The 20,053-nt window shown below is 47.8% G+C and overlaps 1 protein-coding gene across 2 annotated transcripts in view; it reads left to right on the top strand.

Annotated features, from left to right (window-relative positions):
• The window catches only part of RXRA (retinoid X receptor alpha), a 218,727-nt gene extending 198,944 nt beyond the window's left edge, over positions 1 to 19,783 (top strand). For both annotated transcript variants that reach the window (XM_024206654.3, XM_024206655.3), the window contains 4 exons: positions 5,708 to 5,840; positions 6,889 to 6,980; positions 9,985 to 10,090; positions 15,966 to 19,783. In XM_024206654.3, the coding sequence (XP_024062422.1) occupies positions 5,708 to 5,840; positions 6,889 to 6,980; positions 9,985 to 10,090; positions 15,966 to 16,113 (479 nt within the window). In that variant the 3' untranslated portion in view covers positions 16,114 to 19,783. The remainder of the gene's footprint in view (positions 1 to 5,707; positions 5,841 to 6,888; positions 6,981 to 9,984; positions 10,091 to 15,965) is intronic.
• Positions 19,784 to 20,053: the final 270 nt, after the last annotated feature.

A 20,053-nucleotide genomic window follows, 5' to 3' on the forward strand; every position in this document is an offset into this window, starting at 1 on the left:
TCTCGACTGGGGTTTCTAGGTGCTACTGGGTACATATTATAATAATACTAATAGCATCCAGGAGATGCCAATTCCTCATTCTGCACAGAAAGTGCAGCAGACGAAAAAAAGAAGCAGAATGCAATGCATTAGGTCTTTCACCTCTAAAGAGTGCTTTACACCTTGGTCAGATACGATAAGGGTCAGGATTAAGAACTTGAGAGCTGGGGACAAAAGCATTCTCAGCCAGGGGGATCCACCTAAGCACCAGACTATCAGAGAAGATTATGTGAATCCAGAGTCTGCCTGTCTTTAGGAAATGCTTCTTCAAAACTCCTTTCCACAACAGCGAGAATGACTCGCAACAAATCAGTCAACCAAAAGCAACAAGAGAGAACCCCAAGCAATTTTTACCTCCAAAAGGGAGAAGATCCAGAGACACCACAAAGTCCACGAGGAGACTTCTGTTGTTGCTATTGATTTTTACATGGCAGGTGGTTAGATGCTCTGGCGATGGATGGCAGGATAAAATCCTGAGATAAGGACCAGTGGGATGGTTTACAGAGGGGGATTTCCAGACTTATCAGATCCCCTAATTCCCTCCCTCTCCTTCCACTCCCCAGTTTTCTTCTTTGCAAAGCACATTTTTCTGGAGGGAAAAGCCCACAGCATTTGCACCCCATTCCCATTCCTGCACTGGAACAACCATAGTCTAACAAGCCAAAGTTGTGTTAGAAACAACACTGCCCAGGTTAGCGAAATCTAAATATTGCTCCGTCTCAGTTATCACATTTTGGGTTTCTTACTCCTTAGGTGAAGGCCTGTTTCAAAAAACGAACAGCTATGAAATACACAGTAAAGCCAATCCATTGCACCTGTCCTAGAGGAGGTGCCCATGTACACACATCCATTTGGTGTCATTACACACATAGGAATTGCCAGATCCAAGGTACGAGTGGTCCAGCATCCTATCTCGGACAGTGGCCAGTACCAGATGTGTCAGGGGAAGCTGTAAGAACTGTGTGATAGGCAGGCGTGGAATAATCTGCTCCCGACATAGATCCTCCTCCTGCCCTCTAATAGTTAGAAATAGGCGTAAACCCAAAGCATGGGGGTTAATTTTTGTCATCATTAACTATTGTAATTCTTCATATTCTCATTATTCATATAAATAATATTACCTAGCTCTTATATAGCAGTTCTCATACGTAGGTCTCTGAGTGATGGTCTCAGAGGGATCTCCAATCTCCTGCTAAATTCTTGGTCCGAATAATGTCTTGTGGCAATGAGTTCCACAGTTTAATGACACACCTGAAAAAGTATTTCCTTTTGTCAGTTTTGAATTTCTCACCTTTTAATTTCATTGGAATTTAATTGGATTGCCACAGTAAGTCTTCGGTTTCATCTGTTGGTTACAGCGGTGGTCTGGGACTCAGGACTCCTGGGTTCTGTTCCCAGGTCTGCCACTCGCTATGACCTAGGGCAAGTCATATAATCTCCAGCTGACCCATCAGTAATAATACTTCCCCTAATTTTCAGGAGTGTTGTGAGGATCGGTAAATCGGTGTTTGTAAAGCGCTCGCAGGGCCTTCTATGAAAAATGCCAAAAGGTTTATTTTAAAAAAGCATCTCTACAGCTTCCTGGTAGAAAAGTATTTGGAAAAACGATCTCTACAGAAATGGGATCTTCAAAGTGAGAACTGTATGCCAAAACCATAGAGGGAGAATGATTGAATCCAAACAAAAATCAACATTCCAAGTATTTTTAAAAAATCATGACAACAGTTCTCAGTTTTGTAAAAAATAAAATAAAATGAACAAAACCCAAATTTGAGGCCTAAATTACTTGATGTTGTCCCTGTAATTTTGTTCGTATTGCCTTTTAAGCATGAGCATGGGAATGAGCGACAGGGAGTGGATCACGCGATGATCACCTATTCATTCCCTCTGGGGCACCTGGCGTTGGCCACTGTCGGAAGACAGGATACTGGGCTAGATGGACCTTTGGTCTGACCCAGTATGGCCGTTCTTATGTTCAAACACTTGCATGATTCTCATTTCAGCTATAGACTGGTGTAAATCTGGAGTGACTCCTTCAAAGTTAATGGCTTGTAAGTGTGATCAGCGTCAGGTCCATTTTCTGTGAATGTTCTTAACCTACCGCCACATTTTTTTGCTGTCAATCTGTATTGACTTTCCCGGTGCAAACTCTTAATTCTCAAAGGCTGCCTTGTAAAATTTACCAGCTTCAGTGAGTCGAATTTTACAAGGGCTACTCCAACTTTATAGCACCTCAGCAATGCAGGTTCCGTCATTGCTCTGCCCTTTAGCGTTGTTTTAATGTCTCCTAACCATGTGCCCAAGAGGCTGATTCTACCGAGGAGGGCAAAGCGCCAGGACCTGGAAAAGCAGTGCCAGGAACAACTCCGACAGAGAATCAAAATCCAAGTGTCTCTATCAAGTGGGGCCTCAGATAACCTCCCTAAAGTCTTTTAACTAGTGGCTTTATCTATTATTGAGTGCAGAGAGAGGCCTGCCGAGAACAGCTGCCTATGAAATATTTAAGTATTAAAATTTAGCTAAGAGCGTCGGTCGGATTCATCCATGCATCCTCTGTGGCAAAATAAATGGAACTCGCATCTTCTGAGGAGCGGGAGCTAGACGGGCCCTCAATCAGCCGTGCCATGTAATCTTTAATCATTTAAAATCCGCCCTCTTAGAACTTTCTCAAGGGGAAGAAAAACCCCAAGTTTTTAAACCTGTTTTCATGTTGTTGTTTTTTCCTTTCCAAGTCTGAATTACAATTGAGATGATTGAGGTAATCTGAGGTGGTCCTGCAGCTTAGACAGTGGGCTGGCCAAAGGTCTGACAGGTTCTCTGTTTAGTATGTGGGGCACGAGGGTTTTTTAATGGGACTGAGTGACTTACTGAAACTTTTGGTGGTGCAGGTTGTTAACACACTGGCCTCTTCGCTGTCAGGTGCCTAGGTTCGCGTTACAAGTGAAACCAGCCTGGGCAGTCTTGGGTTTACTTACGGTGAGAAGAAAGCTAGTCTTGAGGAGAAGGGATGGTCTTGGGATAAAGCCACTGGGATCCAGGAGATCTGGGTTCAGATGTGATCCTAGGATATATCTGGAGAGAGATTTCCATTAGAGCTAGGGAAGTAGTAATGCCATTGTCCAAGGCACTGGTCAGACCTCATCTGGAATATGGTGTAAGTTCTGGTCGCCCGTGTTCAAGAAAGTTGAATTCAAACAGGAACAGGTTCAGAGAAGGGCCACTAGCACGATCAGGGGAATGGAGGGCTCATCTCACGAGAGGAGACTGAAAGAGCTTGGCTCGTTTAGCCTAGCAAAAAGAAGGCTGAGACGGGATCTGACTGCTTTCTATAAATACATGGTGGAAGAAGAACTATGTAACATAAACAGCAGTGTTGGCACAAAAACAAATGGGGATAAACTAGCCATGAATAAATTTAGGCTGGAAATCAGAAGGTTCCAAACCATCAGAGGAGTGGGGTACTAGAGCAGCCTACAAACAAGGATAGGGAGGACAAGAACCCCAACTCACCCAAGTTTGATAAATTTATGAACAGGGTTATAACCAGCGATTGCCTGCAATAGTACGGCATTGGACTTGATGACCCAGCAGGTCCTTTCCAATCTCATGTTCCTAATTCGCAGCTCTTCCACAGACTTCTTGTCTGATGTTGGGTAAACCACATAATCTGTGTGCCTCAGTTCCCCATCTGCAAAATGGGAATAATACTACTTTATTTTTTCCCCCTTCTTTGTCCTGTCTGTTTAGATTGTAAGCTCTTTGGGGGCAGGGACTGTGTCTTAATATGTGTGTGTACAGTAGTCCGCATAAATGGATACCTCATCTGGGTTGGATCCTCTAGGTGCTAAAGACAAAGAAGTTGTAAAGCGTGGTTAATGCATATTCCCTGTTCTGGCCCCCATGTCTTGCCCTTGTTCCCTCTTGTGGTATGCAGTGTTGCAAACTCCTCTGTAGCTGCCAGATCCCTCCCTGTAGTTAGTCATAGAATGTTCTCTTAATTGGGGTGGAAACATTCTATGGCCATTCAGAAACAGTGGACTTTATCCCTTGTGTGCCATTCTAATGGCATACCTTGCGCATAGCCCGTGATTGCAAAAGTATGTAAATATGACAATCCCTAAACAAGCTACTCACCAGCCTAATGCTTATTGCTGATATAAGTATCAGCCACCAGCAGAAGTTGTTTTCTTCATGACGTCTCCCAGAGATGCCTTCTATGGAATGGGGGGGGTGGAGGGTTGGTAGAGAAGAATTTCTTCTGTGGCTGTCTTGCTTTTCCAGCTTATTGACATGTTGCTGCAGTTCATCCGGGCGCCAACAGAGGGCAGTACAGGCCTCTCTTTGGAAACGGGCTTGTCTACTGATTAGCGTGTATATTACAGTGACTGGAGGTGGAACTAGAATTTGAGTCTCCAGCTTTCACCAATAGGCGGCTCTGTCAGATGAAGGAATCAGAGACTTTGGACTTCTCTAGCTCCTTTCACCTGAGATTTTCAAAGCAATGTACACACATCAAGTAAGCCTCTCCCTCCTTTGTGAGGTAGGTCGGGGTTGTTAGCCCGGTTTTACGGATGAGAAAACCGAGGCACACAAGATGAAGTGACTTATCCAAGGTCACATAGCAAGTCAATGGCAGAGCCAAGCAATTGCATTATGGAGTCCTAGCTCCCAGTTCTACTAGCAGACCCATCTTTTCTTATCCAGCTTGGATGTTTCTAACGCACATGTCAGTAGAGCATGTCAAGAGATGCCGGGATTTTGATATTTCGATGACAATTTGAATGTGGACATTTGGGGATTTTTTTTTTTAATGAAATCCCCCCTCTACACACACACACACACACACACACACACACATTTTTTAACCAGCTTTAGCTATCCCCATAGTATCTAAGCACAGAAGGGATAATATATATACCTTCACAGATGCCTGACTTCCAGTGACAACTTCTAATAAGACAACCACCTATGCTTTAAAGAAATAAAACAACATGGAATACATTATTTATTTGTGCTCGAATAATGTCCGGTGGCCCCAGTTATGGACCTGGGCCCCATTGCTCTGTACAAACACAGAGCAAAGAGATGGTGCCTGCCCTGGAGAGCTTTGCAGGCTAAGCAGAGGACCAAAACAGACAATATCCCCAACCGTTTTCAGAAGCACGCATTTGAATCACAGGCGCTTAGCTTCTTTGCATGCTTATTGCTTGGAAACAACGTTAGTAGTAGCTCCTTATTGGACACATGTCATGGGTATTAGGCCACATTAGGTATGTGTAGTTACACACACATACACAGGTCAATTGCCGTCTGTACAGAGAGACTTGGGGGAGGGGAATGATTTGTGCTAATGCTAGCATTTTGACTGTAGAGGAGATGGCCTCTATTACCTAATGTTGGCAATAGATTTTTTTTAATCTATTTACTGCTTCTTCCCATATTTTCCCCTCCGACAACCAGGAAAGGGATCATTCCATAGAATATTTGGCATCTAACTCAGGATTCCTGCAAGAGGGATGGATACCAAAGAAAAATAGGCAGGGCGGGGCCAAGACCCATTCTGCAATGACTCCTCCTCAACTCTTGGTGGAGGTGGCGTTCCTGATTCCTAAAGCCGTAGGGGAGCCATCGGTATTAACCGTCATCCTTCGTTGTTTCTTCTCTCCAGGCTGGAATGAGCTTCTAATTGCCTCCTTCTCCCACCGTTCCATAGCTGTGAAAGATGGGATCCTCCTGGCCACCGGCCTCCATGTGCATCGGAACAGCGCTCACAGCGCAGGAGTCGGCGCCATCTTTGATAGGTGGGGGGCTGATGCCAGATATTTTGGAAGGGGTCTAGGCTGAGGGTGCATTGGCAGAGCTGTGGGTGGGGAAGACTGGAATAGCAGTGAGAGTCACAGGTCAGGGCTAAGGTTTGTTGGCAGAGCTGTGATGTGGGGGTTTGGTTTGAGGGGATGGGACCGATGGCCAGGATTGAGATGTATTGGCCATGCTATGCATATGGAAACTTGCCATCCATGTCAGTCCAGGCTGCAACCTCAAGTCTCTCCTTTTAAACGCACAGAAACGTCCAACCCAGAATAATTTGTGAGCTGCTCACCCAAAGCAAATTAATACATCTTTCATGGGGGCCAGCTGGCTCTAATGCCATGAAGAGGATGCTTGTTTATTGTGCTTTTCATCTTTAATTGGACCAAAATATTTGATTTTCACTCTGAACAACATAAAAGCACCAAAAATACCCAGCTGGCGCCACGCTCCTGCTCGTAGGGCGCATTTAATCCACTGCTTTGGCAAAGTGTTTTAACATGAGATTCCCCTACTGTCTGACCCAGTTATTACTCAGAGCACCACTCACATTGTGACTGCATCATCTGCCCTTGATAATTCTTAGAGATAGCTGGGTTGCGACCAAGGGACTGCCCATTATCTTTGCCTCATTCAGTCCCTCTTCTGAGCTGGGTGACAATATTCATTTCCTGTGAGGTCACAGGCGTGGGATCCTGACTTCACTGCAGGATCTCACAGGAATAATAAAAATTGCCAGCAGAGGAAATTGCTTTTGGATACCTGGCTTTTTACTTTTTAGCCTTTCTCCAGTGTCAGAGCCCCTTACTAAACTCGCTCCGAAGCTAGTCTTTATGGTCCTCGCTATGTTTCTCAGGAACCATAGGCACCCAGCTTGGATTATGTTTGTGCAACAGCGGGGGGGGGGAGTTTTCAGCTGGTACATATTGGCACTGTTCCACTGACTTCAACAGACCTACTCCAGATGACATCAGTTGAGGGGCTGGCAAAGGGTTTGTTCGTTTTTCATGCTGATCCCATGGAATTTGTGTCTCCCTGCAGAGTACTGACAGAACTCGTGTCAAAAATGCGAGACATGCAGATGGACAAAACGGAGCTGGGCTGCCTGCGAGCCATTGTCCTCTTCAACCCTGGTACATTCAGATGCTCTGTCTTAATGTCCCAATTCGGGCTTGGCTGGGGCGCTGTTCTTTTGGCTCTTTCTTTTATTGACTGTAAAATGCTACTGTAAATTACTCTAGGCACCAGATACAGTGAGAGCCAGGTGAAAGAGAGGAGAAAGAAAATCAAAGGGGGGCTCCAGGGATGGGAGTGTGTGATGCTATAAATATGCCTCTTTGCCCTATCAGTGTATTGTGTGCAGTTCCCCCTTCCATCTAGGGCTGGTGTATGTAATGCCTAGAGAAATAGCCATAATCACATCTGAAATCTCCCCATTCTAAAGTGAATATAATATTTCATTGTCAGACTAAGGGGCATTTCCTCCCGGGGAGAGGGAAACATTACAGATATTAGGATTCTCTTGTAGGCGCAGGCTAACTAGGAATTGAGCTTAGCACAGCGCAAAAGCCAGCTGATACCACTTCTTTGGAAGATTGCTTGGACCATATTTAGTCACAAGGGTTTTCCTAGTTGCGACCAACAGGCCAGATTCTCAGGTGGTGCTAATGGGCACTGCTGAACTGATCTTCATGGAGTCCTGCACCGTTTTATGCCTGCAGCCCGACAAAAGCAAAATTATTGGAGATTTCAGAAGTCAAAGCTGTTCTGTTATCTCCCAACAGGTTCAAAAGTGGATCGAAACTAGAGAACTACTTTGTAGCTGCCTTCTAAAAAAGGATGTCTCCAAGGCAAAACCAAAATGGTGGCCAGTATGAATTACTCTTGATTCCGTATAGTGCCCAACACTCTAGCAAACTTAGTAACTGGATCCATGTGAAACGCTCGTCTAGCAGCTGGATAGGGAGTATGATACAACCCCGCACTAGGCCATAATTGTTCGATTTTGTGAGAACCAGCACCACACACACACACACACACACACACACACACACACACACACACACACGTAGCTCATCAGATTAAGATGACTTATCCCTAACAAAACAACTCTGAGGATGGCATTTCTCCATGTAACTAACACTCCACTAGCATTTAGCCATTGCTTCACTCAGCATTGCAACGTGAGCCTTAGTCTCGTTGAAAGTCAATAGGATTTAGGCTCCTAAATACCTAAGTCACGTTTGAAAAGGAGACGTAGGCTTCTAAGTCACTTAGGCCTTGCTATGCAGAAGGCGTGGGGTTGTCCGAGGGATCAGCTGGGGAATGTAAATACTGACCAAGTCCCATAGGGAGCTGTCAAAAAAAGGGCTTTCTTTTGGCCCTGCTGCCGTGGTTTGAGTTTGGGCAAAACCACAAGTCAGCGGCTTGAGAGGAGCTTAAAGCTTTTTGATGAGGGCTTGTAATCGCTGGAGTGAACCAAAGTGCTGGATTTGGAGTGGGGAGGATAGAACCTTAGTCAGGCAAAGCCAATCCGACAGCTGATTATCTGTCCAGCAGCCGTCGTCAGACACACAATCGCTTGAGCTCTCCCAGAACCCACTGAACTGATGCACAAAGTGGCTGGGATTCAGACCGCAGGCTCTAGGGATGAATACAGCAGCACAGCACGGCCGATAAATTGAAGGAGATAAACCCAAATCTGAGATTAGTCAGCATAACTGGATTTGTCCGAGTAGGAAATATTTGAGTGTAACTCTGCCATGTTATTTTTTTTAAACCCTTTCAAGATATTTTAATTTACCTTTGCAATCCAGATTGGTAGCCACCAGAAGTTGCCACCCACCGATGGCAGTTCAGTGGCCTGCATGAATTGAGATCGGTGGTCTCAGACCAGTTCCCTTGTGTCCACGGTGCAAAACCCACTAGCACCATAGTTGGTGCTAACTGTCCCCCTTGTTGGCAGCCTCTGCCAGGAGGCCAAGGCTTAAAATGGCCCCGCTCCTCTCTTGTCCCCTAACTACAGGGTTCATGTCACGTTAGGGTTGAGGCCCATGGCTCACGGGATTGACGGATGAAGCGGAGAATCTGTTGCTTGCTGCTTCCCATCCAGGCCAGCTCTGGAGCAGCTGAACCTTATTGCTGTTTAGTTAGGGCAATCGAAATCCAATTCCCAGTGGGCAAAATCCACCAGCAGTTGTACAGCCGGCCCCTTTCATGGCAGTCTCAGCAAAGAGGCCAGGGATTAAATCAACGTGGAGACCAAACTCCCCCTCTGGCTTGTAGAGAGGTGGCAGGGTTGACACGAGTGCTGTATCTGTCCTGAGGAGGCAACGAGCACGCTAGCTCCAGAGCTGTTCTTTGTAGCTCTTTCTTACAGGGGATTCATTGGGCTGCGGTAGAAACAATAGATGGCCTTGTAACTCCCCTCCCCACTCCTCCCTCGCAGCGTAAAAGCAGGCATAGTTGGCTGATGAAGGCCATCAGTTCCTGTTTCCATCCCTTGTCTAGTTCCCTGGCTCTCTCTCTTCATCCAGCTAGCTGGTTTCCTGGGCCGGAAGGGGACGCTGATTTCCCAAACAGGGAGAGACGCTCGACAATTGCCTGACTTGAGTTCTGTTGCTTGTGAAAGAAGCTGGGGAATGAAAGCACTATCAAGCCCGGTCCCCATCCCCGTCCCCTGCAGCACACTGCTCCTCGGTGCTGTGCCACAACCCTGGCCTGGAGGTGGTGGTGGGGGGGTGGTGGATGCCATTCTAGGGTTGACAGAGAAATTCGGTCTCCATTTCCATTCTGCTCTCGGCCTTTGTGCTGAGTCAGCCAACAGCCCAACTGCTGGGAACTAAACTGAGATAAACACCCTCCCCCATCAGTCCTGACTCATTTCACAGAGGGCACCAAACAGTCCTCTCCAATTAGGTGCCCCTAAAGTGCTGTTCAGTCACCACCAAACTGGGCCAGAATCAAACCAGTGACCGGAGACATCCACTCCCCTTAGCTGGCCATTAGGGGATGGCTCTGGATGTACACGGCCCACCAGTCGATACTCCTCACTCGCCTCTTGTCTCCATCCTGGAAATGTCCAACATGCTCCAAAATGTGCCTTAGTCTCGGCTAAGGGTCCTTGTTGTGTTTCAGATTCGAAAGGACTCTCCAACCCCGCTGAGGTGGAGGCTTTGCGTGAGAAGGTGTATGCGTCACTAGAGGCATACTGCAAACACAAATACCCCGACCAGCCTGGAAGGTGAGTGTCTGAGCGTGGATGCCCCATGGGCAGGGTTGGCACCAAGCTCCTGTTCTTTGCTACTAGACGAGACTTGTCCACAGTGCCATCCAAAAGCTGCTCCTGGGGAAGGGTTCCAAGAAGCGCCTCCTCCCCATTCCAAGTAATAACAACACTATCCCCTGACTGTAGGCCAGGGTAGGCAACCTATGGCATGGGTGCCGAAGGCGGCATGCGAGCTGATTTTCAGTGGCACTCACACTGCCCGGGTCCAGGCCACCGGTCCGAGGGGCTCTGCATTTTAATTTAATTTTAAATGAAGCTTCTTAAACATTTTAAAAACCTTATTTACTTTACATACAACAATAGTTTAGTTATCTATTATAGACTTATAGAAAGAGACCTTCTAAAAACGTTAAAATGTATGACTGGCATGCGGAACCTTAAATCAGAGTGAATAAATGAAGACTCGGCACAGCACTTCTGAAAGGTTGCCGACCCCTGCTGTAGGCAGTGCTTTTTGTCTGGGGAGCGCAGACCCTTTACAAGCCTTAAGATTTGCAATAATCGTATAGGTAGGTAATGTTAACCTTTTATAGATGAGTAAATGGAGACCGAGAGCTACATTTCCCTGCTGGTATAGGTGGAGGGAACACGGTTGAAGCAAAACCATTAATTTTTGCCCTGCCCGATCAATGGAGCCTCATAAGCCCCCCACTATGAAGTGCAGAAGTGTCACCACCCCCATTTTACTGAATGGCCAATGGAGGCAGAGAGAAGTGATCCAACTTGCACAAGGTCACGCAGCAAGTCAGTGCTGGGAATAGAACCGTTGGGTTCCTTCTGGTCCCTTGTTCTAGCCACTAGAAACATAGCAATGGGATGAGTGCACCCCGGGGGAAACCATCAAGAATCAACCACAGAAAAACAAGACATACACGGAGTTAATTTTCTCGGAAAAACACGTGAGCACCACTGATGGGAAGCAAAAGCCTCAGTTGAAGCTCCTCCTCTCTCTCTCTCTCTCTCTCTTCGCCCCCCCCATCCCCCATTCAGCTGGGAACAGGAGGAGAAATTCACAATGCTTTCCTGGATCATTCCAGAATTGAGTGGGTGCATTTTCCCAGTCACAGCTTGGAGTTGGCAACTTTCCGCTATGCAACCGTCAGGAACAAAATGAAGGAACGCACTGTGAATTGCCTGTTGGTACAAGTCAGTTAGGAATGCGTATATCCGTAAAAATGGCAAAATAGTTTAGAAATTTGGATTCACATCTCATCTGGCTTTATGGGCTTCCTTTCTGGACAGTCGAAAAAATGGATCCTCTTACAACAGTAATTGATTCATGCAACAATTGAGAGCCATTGTGCCAACCCAAAATTGCTTTGAGGTTGCAATGTTCTGGACTTCAATATCAAAAGTCAAAGCCAGCCCTGTGCCAGAGATGGCTCATCAGGCTGATGTGGTTTAAGATGCCTCAGTTTCCATAGCCAGTAGTACACAAGTGAGCAATGTAGCAAGCATTATGTCTGACCACCTTTGAGTACCCTAACCTTATGGATCACGTACCGATTCTGCAGCTGGGTAAACAGGAGGGACCCTTTCAGGGTGAGATCAAGCAAAGCTCAAACCATGACAAGCAGTGTTTGTAAGATTGTCAGAATGGGCTAAAAAACAGTGTGAATATTATTGCCGGCCTTGTTTGGTTTGGAGGATGGTAAGAGGCGGGTTGGCGACCTTGGAGAACAGGATAAGAAAGGTTGGTTGAAGCCCAGAAAACCACATGCAACTCATCTAAGTTTTGGATCCTCTCGCCAAGATCTCAACTCCCATTTGGGCTTGAAATAAGTGGCCAGCCATAATTGCTACAATGGGAGCTGGCTTTGGAAATCAGGCCCTCTTCCTCAGCAATGGACTGACCCAAACCCCCAGATGCAAACGTCCCTGTCTTTGGAGGGGTGTGTAAAATCCATATTGAACTTTCAAGCCTGTGCTCATCACTACTCCTTTGTTTGCACCTCAGATCTGGGCAGACTTCATGGAAGCGGGGTGGGATTCAGAGTTGCGACCAAGTTTTGCTCTGAGTTTCTGGATTCATTGGAACCGGAGGCTTGGGAGGTGTGAACCTACCTGGATCGAAACCAAAGCAGATGTTCTCAGAAAATCCTGCAAAGCAAGGTCACCCCATTTCACTTCACTCTGTTCCAAAACCCGTGAAGATCTGAATGGCTTTGACACAGCTCGACTAAGATGTGAGGACTCCACTCGAGATCTCTCTACTCTGAGGACTACGCTAGTGATCACCGTGAAATGGAAGGAAATATTCAGTGCATCATATGACCGATACCATAGTCCAGTGGACGGGAGTCCTGGGTTCTATTCCTGGCAACGTCACTGACTTGTGTGACACTGAACAAGTCACCTAACCTCTTTGTGCCTCCCGTTCTCCATCAGTAATGGGGGCAGGGATATCGTCCTTTGCAAAGAGCCGTGAAAGCAACAAACATAGAGCTCTAACTAAGTGTGGGGTATAAGTATCATTACGTTGTGACATGCCTTGCCGCCAAGTGGTATAATTGAAAGTAGGGTGCTGAATAGGTTTTCCAAAATGGATTAGACAGTTACAGGAATTAAGACTTCGCAGTTACACAAAAGCTAGGTTCAAACATACAAGGGGTCTCCATCTCCATGCTCCATGCTTGGAGGATTGGGGTAAAAGAAATCTGATGAGGTTCAACAAGGACAAGTGCAGAGTCCTGCACTTAGGACGGAAGAATCCCATGCACTGCTGCAGGCTGGGGACTGACTGGCTAAGCAGCAGTTCTGCAGAAAAGGACCTGGGGATTACAGTGGACGAGAAGCTGGATATGAGTCAGCAGTGTGCCCTTGTTGCCAAGAAGGCTAACGGCATAGTGGGCTGCATTAGTAGGAGTGTTGCCAGCAGATCGAGGGAAGTGATTATTCCCCTCTATTCGGCACTGGTGAGGCCACATCTGGAGTATTGCATCCAGTGTTGGACCCCCAACCACAGAAAGGATGTGGACAAATTGGAGTGAGTCCAGCGGAGGGCAACGAAAATGATTAGGGGGCTGGGGCACATGACTTATGAGGAGAGGTTGAGGGAACTGGGCTTATTTAGTCTCCAGAAGAGAAGAGTGAGGGGGGATTTGAAAGCAGCCTTCAACTACCTGAAGTGGGGGGTTCCAAAGAGGATGGAGCTAGGCTGTTTTCAGTGGTACCAGATGACAGAACAAGGAGCAATGGTCTCAAGTTGCAGTGGGGGAGGTCTAGGTTGGATATTAGGAAACACTATTTCACCAGAAGGATGGTGAAGCACTGGAATGGGTTACCTAGGGAAGTAGTGGGATCTCATCCTTAGAGGTTTTTAAGGCCCAGCTTGACAAAGCCCTGGCTGGGATGATTTAGTTGGGGTTGGTCCTGCTTTGAGCAGGGGGTTAGACTAGATGACCTCCTGAGGAACCTTCCAACCCTAAAAATAAAATAAAATAAATAAATAAATAAAATGACACAACATGAACCCCATTTGGGGTCAGGAAGAAATTCCTCCCCCGGTAGAACAATGGACAGTTGAGTTCTCTGTGGGCAATTTACTGAATCATCCCGCAGTAGGCACTGCCAGAGACTAGACGGTCCACTGGTGAGTTTCAGATGTGCCTTCCTGCAAGACTATGAATAAATATTGTACCCTAGGAACTGGGCTCACAAGAATAATGTAAATGCTCGTGCACCAAATAAGCTACTCCTGCACAACAGCCAGGCTAAGGGAAACATTCCCAGGCCAAACATAACTGAGTCCCAGCCTCCCTGTGCTGCTCTAGCAGGGAGGGCTTGGTGTGTACGTGACATGAAGCAGCCTCATGCGATCAGCTCCCTTTTCTCCTGGCCCAGCCCCAGCCCTGGTGCATTGCGCTGTGGGCTGGTTATCTCACGGTTAAATGTATCCGAAGGCTGCAACCATCATCTGGTTTGGTTTAGAGTGAAACTTCCTGGATGGGATGGCAGGACTGATTTGTTTTTTCTGGCCCTTGTCCCACTGCTCTTTCCAGCTCAGCAAATATACACACACACACATATATATATATATATATAAGAGCACACAGTCGTCGTCCCCCCCCCCATACTTCTTTTCACTGGCCCAGCTCCAGCCTTGAAACTCCGTTGCTTATTTTGAAGCCCCTGCTTGCATGGGGACACTAAAAATAAATAAAGACGTTCTCTATTATTAATGGGAATTTTTTTAAAACATTCATCCAAAGCGCTGCGGTGTGTAGTGGGGTGGGGGGGAGGGGGAGCCAAACGAGCTGGGCAGAGATCTCCTGGAGCTGCTCTGGGGGTGGAGGTGGGGAAGGGTCTCTGGAGAGACAGTTCTGCATCTGAGCCCTATGCAATTCCTAACTCATTTGGCCCGAGCTCATTATCCCAAACGAACAGAAATTGCGAGTACGTCCCATAGTTTGCCCTGAGGTCCAAATCCACATTGTATTGAAGAGCCACATTGCAGCTACCCCCGCTAAAGGGAGCTCCTTGCCTCCTCTCTTCAGTGGCGCCTGGAATGTATTCCCCACTGGCTGGCTCCTCTCCACTGGACTCTAGATTCAGGGCAGGCAGAGCACAGCCTTCCCCAGAGCTGCTGGCCAGCCTTGGGGGGTCTCTCCCATCCAGGGTTTTGCCGAAAATCACCAGGACCTGTCTGTCCCCCACTGCTGGGGAGCTTTTGAGGCCACAGAGCCAGCTCCTTAAACCCGTGATCCTGCTCCGGTTTTGCATAGTGCCAAACGCTGTTTCTCCCGTGTTTTGAAAGACTTTCCCATGAAGCATCAAAGCCCTCGTATGTGAATGCAGCACTCGTTGCTTGTCAGCAAGTTTTTGAAAGCATTGTGGGTGCAACAGGAAAAGCGCCTCTGCTGGGCTGAGCTGAGGGAGAGATGGATAAAGTAGATGGGCAGCTCCCAAAACACCAGCCAAAGAGAAGTGGGAGCTGCTCACCCAACCCAGCAAGAGGAGGAGGGGCTGTGTTTTAACACCTGCCTTGGCACATGCAGTGGAGTCTTTGCCTGGGGTGGGGGGGCAAGTCTGATCTCCAACTTCAACCCCCTGCTTGAGAAGATGCTGCCATCTTCCATTTGATTCACCCCAGGTATAGTGCCCCTCAGCCCACATTTCTGCTTTGCCAGAGAGTCCCAAAGGCTTAGAGCAGTGGAAGCAGGGTACCTGCCTGGGGATATCCGTGAAGAGTGACTTGTGGCACTGCTGTCTGTTGTCAGTTACTGTGTTGCTTTATTAAAGGGATGCAGTCAGGCTGCAGTCTAGTCAGTTTCATGAAATGAGTAAAAAGTCACTCCAGCCCCCCTGGCTGGTTTTTGTGGTTTTACAGTCACATTTTCCTATTTCCAAAGAGAAAAAAGAAGGGGGGGGGGCAGATGCTGAGCTGTTGTCTTCACTGAACTGGTGCCCCGGCCCAATGTGTTTCTTCTCTCCTCTGCTATTGTGTAAGACGCACACAACCGATACAGGAAAATGACTTCAATGGCTTTACACAAAGTGCTGCCAAATGCAAACCCAACAACCCAGAGGACGAGATTCCCTCTACCCTCTTTCACTTCTGGTAACCGCAGGCTGTTGTCATTGTTTACCTTGATTGCATGTCCCACAGGAGACTCCCGGTGTAATGAGTGTATGGGGGATTTAGCCCCGTGATTTCCAGTAACTAGAGAGAAGTCCAGCCCAAAGGGCGAGCTGTGCTCGGACTAGACCCATCTCTACCAGGAACGTTCACAGGAGCCATGTGAGCTCTCCCTTCCTTGCTGCACCGCACCTCTGACAACAGCAGCTGAGTGTGAGGTGTCTAACCATGTTCTCTTCTTCACTCTTGCAGGTTTGCAAAACTCTTGCTTCGCCTCCCCGCCCTCCGATCCATTGGCCTGAAATGCCTGGAGCACTTGTTCTTCTTCAAGCTAATAGGAGACACGCCCATCGACACCTTCTTGATGGAGATGCTGGAAGCGCCCCACCAAATGACTTAGAGAATCTCGGCTGGGTCAGTCCCGTCACCCAGCAGGGGCCTCAGCAGCCTCCTCCCACCTCCACTCTTCCTCTTCCTCCTCCCTCTCCTCAGTGCCGGAGACCCCATCCGCTCTTCTCCGTCTGACCCAGGGGGACACCCCGCCGCCCCTTGCCTCCTCGTCACGCTGACCTCTGCTCATTTTGTCACCGCCGCATCGAAGGAGCTGACGATTGTTTTACTATTTTAGATGTAGAGAAGTGGGACGTAGCATTTCAAAAGCAAACAACCCCCCCTGCTCCGCCTCCTGGCACACCTAAGTTTGAAGCCAAACTGAAGGCCAGGCTTCTCGGCTCCCTGCCTGCCCCTGCCGTAGTTGGGTTTGGATTTCTGCATGCGGCTGAGATGGTTGGTTGGAAGCAGGCAGCGAGGTGGATCCCACCTATAGGAACCCTGAGTGGCTGGGGTTTGGATGGGCTGGGGGTGTGGTTTAATCCTGCTTACCCACAGCTGGATATTTTCAGAGGATGGAGTTTTTGAAAGAGAAAGGAATATATATTTTTGGTTTCTAACGATTAGTATTTACTTCTCTCAAGGAAAGCCGCTCTGGAATGGCCCCTGCCATGTCGCGAATGAGGATCTTTTGCAGAGCCTTCTCTTTCAAATGAAAAGCAGGGGATTGTGGGATTGTTCACTTATCCCCTTCCCCCTCCCCAAACTAATGACCTGAACGGAGAAATGACCGGTCACACCGAGAGACTGAGCCCCCCTCTGTGTGTGGAGGGCAGTGTGGACGGCGGTGACTTCAGTGCCCTGCTTTCCTTCTGGAAAAGCAACAGCGTGTCATGATTTTTCCAAAGATGACTGTTCTCTCAGTTGTGGAGCTAGCCAATCAAAACACAAACCATCTGGATTGCACAAGTCTGTAGCGGTTGCTTTAAGGCTGCAGTGATTCCAATTCCCACTCCCCTCGTAAGAGTCTTACTGGAATCCCTACCTCTCCCTTAACACACAGCCATTCGTCATGACCCATAACACTACGTGCATTTCACATTATGGTGTCCACGCACACTTGCTCAGGCAGGCCAAGCAGACTAGTTGATGTTAGTCAGATTGTCAGGGGTTCTGGGAGAGTTTGCCTGGCAGTAGGACTGATGGCCACTAGGAGCTCGTAATGGGCGGAGTGGAGAGAATAACCGATTTTTCAGCTCACGGTCACGTCGATAGGGCCTAATTCATCACCGTTTTGCACAATCATTGACATCAGTGCAAAATGTGACCACCCTCATTTGACGATTTGGCAGCACGGGTGTAAATGACTGCACAGGATGCCAGGCAATGATAAATTGGGCCCTAGGGTAGCACTTAATTGGTGAGATTGATTGGTGAAGCGAGGGCTGGGCCTTCCCCAAAACTCTTCCCCATCTGCTCTAGGTATTGATTTTTGTGGGTGATTTGGTGCTCCCCACAGGGATCAGGAAATGGGGGTGCAGCCTCTGTCCTAGTGGCCAAAAAGGTGATTTTCCATTTGCTGGTTAAATATTAAATTTACCATCTCAGAATAGAGATTTCAAAGCAATCCCCCCATCCCCCTCCAAAAAAATCCCCTTTGCTTTCTCCATTGGACTCTCACACCATTTTCTTAGAGCAGCATGTGATGAGAATTCAGGGACACCTCTGTTTTGGAAGGACCCGGGCGGGAAACCTTTGCCACGCCTGGGGAGATATCCGAGAACAGCAGGAAGCACTGAAGGGACCACTTCCCTTTGCAGTACCTTTGGCTGATAGGCCATGTTTCTGTGGTAATTCTGAGGGAAGCTATATTATAAAAATTTGGCTCTAGCCAGGAAACAAAAATGCAGTAATTTTAGCTTGCTCACTCAACAATCTGATCTCTTGGACAGCGAGGTGGCTGGTGGGTTTTTAGGTACTTCCCTAAATGCTTCGATCCTAGAAACACCACCGAGGAGCAATTACGTGCTGATCAGAGATACTAATAAGATCTTATCCATTAGAAAGCAGGATTGTTCCCTACAGTCTATTCTGTCCAGTCCAGTTTGAAATGACCCGAGCAACCAGGACTCCACCACTTCTCGTAGAAGGGAGGTTACTTCACAGACTGCTGGATCTCACTTTTACGACGTTTTTTCCAGCTCTTCAGCCTGTTGGCTGATTGTCCCAGGCAGCAGGAGCCGCTTTAAAAAAACGTGTGGGGAAGGGGGATCAATTGTTTTGCTTTTACAGACTGCTGGCTTCTCACTTAATCCCTGTGCATTTGCCAAAACACAGCACTCCACAAACTCCAGAGAACGTCTTCAGGTTTCTTAGGGGGCAGCGAATCAGCCAGAGAGCAGGTGTCGCCTGAGGCCAAGCTAGAAAACAAATGGAAAGGAAAAGCAGAAGAAACAATGAAGTATCTTGCTGATTTTTTCAGAGGAAAGTAGTTATTCTTAACACATAAAAGGAGCATTTGGGCCAAGCCAAGAACGAGATGCCTGCGGTTGGCTCCCTACCAGGGACTTCCCATCTACTTTTATTTGGTTTGTGCTTTAAAATGACAAATTATTAGAGTCCAAAACTATTTCTTCCCCTCTCCTCCTCCCCTGCCACCCCATTGGTTGCAACTGGCTCTTTAAATAGCTGCTTTGTGTCTTAGTCAAGTGTGATCAAGCAAATTCAACCCTGGGCTATTACCTATGTTCATTCAGAGGCAGGGTTGATATTCAATCTTACAGCTGCTGCCCACTTTCCAAGCACGCTGGCAGTTCAAGTTCCGTCAGCGAATAAGGCCACCTTGTAGCTCAACAAGGATTTCACGTCAAAGCTGCCCCCCAGGCCAGCCTGAAGTGTCAAATCCACAGAGGCAGGGAACGTGTTTTGGCTGCGTTTCTTTGGCAGCCTGGGCGCCGCTGAAAATATTATTAAACAGCTTCACCCTGGAAGAATTTGCCAAGAAAACAAGGCAAGAGAACGTAGTCCTCTAGAGGATGCCAACGTGGACCATCATGGTCTATGCATTTCCATCAGAAGAGTGAGAGAGCGGTCAGCAAGGGATTGCTGGTACCTGTAAACTTCCCACCAGGCTGGCACATGGGATCTGAGCCCAAGAGCGCCATGGTTATTTTTTAACCTGCATTTTGGATCCCGATCCCTGTTATTGCTACTGAATCTCAGGTGTTTAAACATTTTAGAAGGAGTCTCAGAAGCCTGGATTATGTGTTTTGTCTGCCTAGAGCCTGCTTGCCAGAGAATATCAGGGTGCTTTATCAAAGAGCCCATTGAACATAGCACTGTAATAAACCTTTACTCTTGTTTATCTCCATTGGGCAAACCTCCTTTATTTTTTTAATTGGATGCTTGAAAGGAGCTGTGTTAGGGGCTGGAAGTCTGAGTTGCTGTTTGTTTTTCTAGGCTGCAAATGTGAGCTCTTAGCCAGCTCGTCATCAGCCGTCAGAAGGAGCTAGGGAACAGGGGCTGGTCTAGGCCAAAGACAGACTTGTGGGGGGGGTTTCTGAGCCCCCGGGGAAAAGGTGGGCAGAGCTGCGATCTAATGAGCATGCAGCACGTCTCGCCCACATTAATGTAGAACCATGTCTGAGTCTAAACGGCTTCCCCTGCTCTTCAATAAATAAATAGTTCAGTATCCTAGAGCAGTGGTTCTCAAACTAGGGGCGCTGCTTGTTCAGGGAAAGCCCCTGGCGGGCCGGGCTGGTTTGTTTACCTGCTGCGTCCGCAGGTTCGGTCGATCGCAGCTCTCACTGGCCGTGGTCCGCCACTCCAGGCCAATGGGGGCTGCAGTAAGGGCGGCCAGCACATCGCTCGGCCCGCGCCGCTTCCTGCAGCCCACATTGGCCTGGAGCAGTGAATCACGGCCAGTGAGAGCTGCGATCGTCCGAACCTGCGGACGCGGCAGGTAAACAAACCGGCCCGGCCCCTAGAGCAATAGTGTCAAACACTGCAGT

The sequence above is a fragment of the Terrapene carolina genome, unplaced genomic scaffold (assembly GCF_002925995.2).
Source record: "Terrapene carolina triunguis isolate 2854851 unplaced genomic scaffold, T_m_triunguis-2.0 Scaffold238, whole genome shotgun sequence".
NCBI classification, from domain to species: Eukaryota; Metazoa; Chordata; order Testudines; family Emydidae; genus Terrapene; species Terrapene triunguis.